This window comes from Octopus bimaculoides, chromosome 2, assembly GCF_001194135.2.
Source record: "Octopus bimaculoides isolate UCB-OBI-ISO-001 chromosome 2, ASM119413v2, whole genome shotgun sequence".
NCBI lineage: Eukaryota > Metazoa > Mollusca > Cephalopoda > Octopoda > Octopodidae > Octopus > Octopus bimaculoides.
The window spans coordinates 186155343-186161216 of NC_068982.1; the positions used below are offsets into that span (position 1 = coordinate 186155343).

Here is a 5874-nt window from a genome sequence, read left to right on the forward strand (position 1 = left end):
ACACATAAATTGGAAGGTTTGGAGGTGATGTACATGAATTATATATTAGAAAAAATAATAAGGTACTCAGATATCTGGATGGTTGTACATTTACAGATTTTTATTAATATGTTACATGTTTTTATAAATATTAGTGTTTGCACCTATTCTTGTAGGTAAAAACCTATTCATTTTTGCCGACTGGATGGACTGGAGCAAAATAAAGCATCTTGCCCAAGGATTTGCACTGCTGGGTATCGAACTCGTGACCTTGTGATTGTGAGCTGAATATCCTAATTGCCAAACCATGCACCACCAAATATCCTAACCACCAAACCATGGGAGGAGGAGGAGAAGGAGAAGGAGAAGAAGAAGAAGAAGAAGAAGAAGAAACAATAATGAATTACAAAAAGAAGTCTTAGATTAACCTTTGATTTAACAAGTGGTGCCTGTGGATAGCAGAGCAGGTAGAGGAGTGTATCGATCCTGTTTCTTTGATTATAACCAATCGTTCCTGAGGAAATAAAAACAAATTAAAATTATTGATTAACAAACAAAAATCAATTAAAAAGAGCAATACAAACGGGGATATATTTAATTAATTAAATGATTAATTATAGAGATTTAGTAACAAAACAACTTGATGTATTTCTATGCGTTGTATAAATTTCGAACGAAAGACAGAAGGCCTCAAATCTGAGTTGAAGGATATTATTTTAAACATAGGCGCATGGCCCAATTGTTAAGTTAGGGTGTTGTATTCACAACGGCAAGTTTGTGGTTTCAATTCCCAAACCAGGTGTGGTGTGTCTTGAGCAAGCCACTTCATTTCACATTAATCCAGTCCATTCAGCAGGATATGAATGAGTAAACTTTTTAATGGACTGACATCGCATTCTAGAGGAGTGCTGCTATCTTGGTTATTTACATGCCATGAAAAGTGGGTAACCGGACCCATGAGTCTTAGGACTTGAGACTACGATGTCCAGGGGACAACGTATTATTTTATCACCCATCTCCCCATTATTTGAAAGGAAATACAAACAAGACATTTGTACTACAGAGCCAGAGCTGGTTTCAGCCAGGTTGGTAATGAAAGGGTTAAGAATTATTTCTCTATTATATATATTTTAACCCTTTTGTTACCATATTACTGTTGAGATGCTCTGTGTTTCTTTCAATTACTTTAAATATAACAAAGAATTTAGTAAAATAACATAATTATCATTCAGCCAGTGTTAGGAACATAAATTGTGATTAAGGTTTGGTGGAAGATTTTAATTCAGAACTTTTGAAAACAAGACATTTGTACTCAGAGCCAGAGCTGGTTTCAGCCGGGTCAGTAAGGAAAGGGTTAAATATAACAAAGAATAATTGAGAGCATCTCAAAATGAATACAGTAACGAAAGGGTTAAACACATCAGATATTTAACATAGTAAGCCTGCATATGGCTGCTTGTCCGGCTAAAAGTAGCAACCAAAGCCTGAATTACTTCCAACTGCTTTGAAGAAAAGCAAATGACACTTTAGAGAACGTAACTATCACAGAACGAAAACCGAAGATCATGGTTAACTGGGCTCATTTAGAGATGACCAGGAGCTAAACAACAACAACAACTAAAAAAATAAAATAAAATAAAATAAAAAAGTAAAGTAGTGACATTATATACAAAGAAAAAAAGAATGAAACAAGGAACTAAATATGTTACATGATGTAACAATGCTGGGAAATATTAATGTTAAGGAAGGGGTGGAGCAGAATGTCGGGTTTTGTCGAAATGTATTTACATCATACATGTGTACTATATACACAAGATTATTTGCAGAACTTAACAACAATGTTCATAACAAGTGTGTGTGTATACATGTATGTTTATATATGTGTATGTGTCCACACACACACACATCTCAAGTTTGTTAAAATGTATATATAAGCAAGATTACTAACAGACAGTAACAATAAAATGTGTAATTGATAAGAGTGTGTAAATAACATATACACCTATATATATATAATATATATAAACAAATACATGTACACACACACACACACATATATATACACATATATACATACATACATGCATATGCCAGTATTATATGCACGACGTGTATACGCGTGTATCCACACCCATTCTGCCATGTTCATGCCAACAAAGATTATATACAAAAGAAATTTAGAACCAGCTGTGCATGATATCCACAGAGGCAATAATTACATTTACATAATTACAATGTGAGTATATACATATATCCTCGTCATCACCACCACCACAACCACCACCACCAATATCCTCGCCCTCATCACCGGCATTTCACAGATGTTTCTCCATGCTGACATGGGTTGGTCAGCTCTGACAGTGGCCCACATCTCGTCCTAGTTCTTCACCATTTGGCACACAAAATAAGAGAAAACCAGCTACCTCTGTTGTAAAGTGTGTGTGTGTGTGGGGGGTCTGGCAATACAAACAGGAAAATAGATGCATAAAAGCATGCACCCAGTACACTCTGTAAAGTGGTTGGCATTACGAAGGGCATCCAGCCATAGAAACCATGCCAAAACAAACATGAAGCCTGGCTGGTCTTCAGCTGGCCAGATCCTGTCACACCTTCCAACCGATGCCTGCATATCACCATCATCATCATCATTTAATGTCCACTTCTCATGCTGGCATCGGTTGGATGGTTTTGACTGTAGTGGGTGCTTTTTACGTACCACCGGCATGGGTGCCAGTCAGGTGGCACCGGCATCAACCATGCTTTAATGGTGCTTTTTACATGTTACCGGCATGGAAGGCAGTCAGGCGGTACTGACAATAATTACGCTCAAATGGTGCTTGTAACGTGCCACAGGCATGGGACCAGTCAGGCGGCACTGGCATCGACCACGCTCGAATGGTGCTTTTTACGTGCCACTGGCACAGGTGCCAATTAAGCGGTACTGTCATCGGCCACCTTAGTAATAATTATTTCTACTCTAGGCACAAGGCCTTGAAAACTGTTGGGGAAGGAGGCTAATCAACTACATTGACCCCAGTGCATAACTGGTAGTTATTTCAACGACCCCGAAAGGATGAAAGACAAAGTTGACCTCAGCAGAATTTGAACTCAGAACGTAGTGGCAGACGAAATATCACTAAGCATGTCACCCAGTGTGCTAACGATTCTTCCAGCTCACCACCTTAATAATAATTATAATAGTAATAATAATAGCCATAATAATAATAAATATAATTCAATTTCTTAGAGTAAAAAGTTAATTAAAAAATAGCAACTTACCCATTGCCTGTTTTCCCATAGCACATTGGTAGGTGTTCCTTGGAGACTGGTTATGATGAGGGTAGGGTATCAAACCAGCACAGACCCCTAATATGGTGAACGGTTCAATTTCTAAGTGGGTTGTTTCGCTTTAAGACAAAAATAGAAGATAACTATTAAAACATAAACTAGAATGTTAATGTATGTGTGCGCATGAGGAGGGCATCTGTGGAAGTGGTAGACTTAAGAAGACATAGCATGAGGTGGTGAAGCATTATCTTTAAATGACAAGTAATCAAGACCTTTGGCGGTTTGCAGTGCTTGAGAAGACACATCAAGCCAAGTGAAATCAGAGGCACCTGTGCCAGTGACACGTAAAAGGCACCTGTGCCGCTGACACGTAAAAGGTACCCTCTACACTCTTGGAATGGTTGGCATTAGAAAGGGCATCAAGCTGTAGAATCCATGCCAAAATCAGACTGGAACCAGGTGCAGCTCTCCAGCTGGCCAGTCCCAGTCAAACCATCTAACCCATGCCAGCATGAAAACGGACGCTAAATAAAGATGATGATGATGATATATATATATATATGTTCTGCCAAATCAGACTGGAGCCTGGTGTTGCCATCCGGTTTCACCAGTCCTCAGTCAAATCGTCCAACCCATGCTAGCATGGAAAGCGGACGTTAAACGATGATGATGATGATGATGATGTTGTAAAGTGGGTTCCTCCCACTGGTGTGATGTGTGACTGCCATTGTACTGTGGTTGCTGTTTTATGCTAGTAGCCACAATAGTTACTAGTCATCCGATACCGCTGTATCTCTTCGTACCGGAATAGTAATATACTAACTTCTTCTGTCTTACTATCGCTGATAGTTCCACAAGACACCGACTAGAATGGTCGACTCTCAACTCTTCGACTCTCAACCCTCTCTGAACAAGTGGCTACTGGTCTATTTGTAATGGCTGGTTCCTACCACTTTTTACCAGGCGGGGTATACAGTTTCACTATACAGCAATATTTATATTTGTTAATGTTTGTTTTTATATTTAGTTATAATAAAAACAATTTTACATTAATCTCAAGGGTCACTCTGTACTTTTGTAAAGTACAATTTATTATTCTTTGTGTCCTTGAGCAAGGCACTTTATTTCACGTTGCCCCACTGCACTCAGCTGGCAAAAATGTGTCATACCTGTAATTCAAAGGGCTACCCCTATCACAGTTTGTATCATAATGAGTCCCTCTGAGGACTACATTAAGGGTGTGCATGTCTGTGGAGTACTCAACCACTTGCATGTCAATTCCACGAACCAGCTGTTCCATTGATCGGATCAGCTGGAACACTCGTTGTAACTGATAGAGTCCCAGGGTGATGCATTTCTTTCATTTTCCAGCTACGAAATCCACTCTTGAGGCTTTCACCAGCCCAGGACCGCAGTAGAAGATACTTGTCACAAGGTGTGTGACCATGTATTTGTTCCTTCCCATCTGTGTCTTGACATTGTTTACATGTATAAACCAGGGCTGTGGAGTCAAAACAAAAAACTTCAACTCCGACTCCTCTGCTGCTTGCACCTCAGACTCAGATTCCTCTGCTACTCGCACCTCGGACTCCGACTCCGCTGCCACTTGCACCTCGGACTCTGACTCCTCTACTACTTGCACCTCGGACTCCAACTCTGCTACCACTTGCACCTCGGACTCCAACTCCGCTACTATTTGCACCTCTGACTCCTGTTGATGTAATTAAGTGATTGTGGTCTACATATCTCATAAAGCATATGCATACGCTTGTACTTTGAGTAGGCCTCTATCTTCTAACTGGTTTATATTAAAGAATAAAGACATTGTGAGTCAGAGTCAGTATAGTTTTACCGACTCTGACTCCAGCTACCCACAGCCCTAGAATAAAGCATATGCCACTATTTAGCTCAGTAATTCTCAACCTTTTTAACATCCAGGCCAGATCCCAAACCTGGATTGGTGAGAAGGGGATTCACACCAAAAAAGGTAAAACACCAATTCAAGAAAAATTTCAAAGGGAAAGACCATCAAAGGCCACCAGAAGGAATGTTTGAGGGCTGCATGCAGCCCCTGAGAGTTGTGGTTAAGGACCACTGGCTTAGACAGTGTTATTGTTTACATCTGACATTAAAGCACATCAGGTTGTTGAGATGACCATCGTATGAAGGAACAGGGAAGCATGTAAGGGTTGGTGATAGGAAGGGCACCCAGCTGTAGAATACTTCCTTGGCATGTACAAGTCTTGTCTAACTGATGCCAGCATGGATGAAGAAGCGGACGTAAAGGCAATGATGATGGTGGGGGTAGTAGTGATGGCAGTGATGCTGAGGGTGGCTGTGGTGATTATGATGATGGTAGTGGTAGTAGTTGAGATGATACATGACTGATGGTGGTGGTGGTGGTGGTGGTGTAATGATGATAATTATGATGAATCCAAAGATAACGATGACGACAATGATGATAATGAAACCAGACAGTGGTGATGATGATGATGATGATGATATATTATCCCATAAAATAATGTCTCTCTTTTGGTCACCCATATTCTAAACAACCAATTCCTGCCAGTCAGTGGCAGCTCTGTAACACAAACTCAAAGACATTTT

The 5874-nt window shown here is 40.0% G+C and overlaps 1 protein-coding gene across 1 annotated transcript in view; it reads right to left on the reverse strand.

The window, feature by feature from the left end:
* The window catches only part of LOC106873287 (DNA-directed RNA polymerase III subunit RPC2), a 78329-nt gene that overhangs the window by 35628 nt on the left and 36827 nt on the right, over positions 1 to 5874 (reverse strand). Inside the window, exons 17-18 of the mRNA XM_052965909.1 lie at positions 3259 to 3386; positions 408 to 493 (exon numbers count right to left, since the gene is read on the reverse strand). Of these exons, the coding sequence (XP_052821869.1) occupies positions 408 to 493; positions 3259 to 3386 (214 nt within the window). The remainder of the gene's footprint in view (positions 1 to 407; positions 494 to 3258; positions 3387 to 5874) is intronic.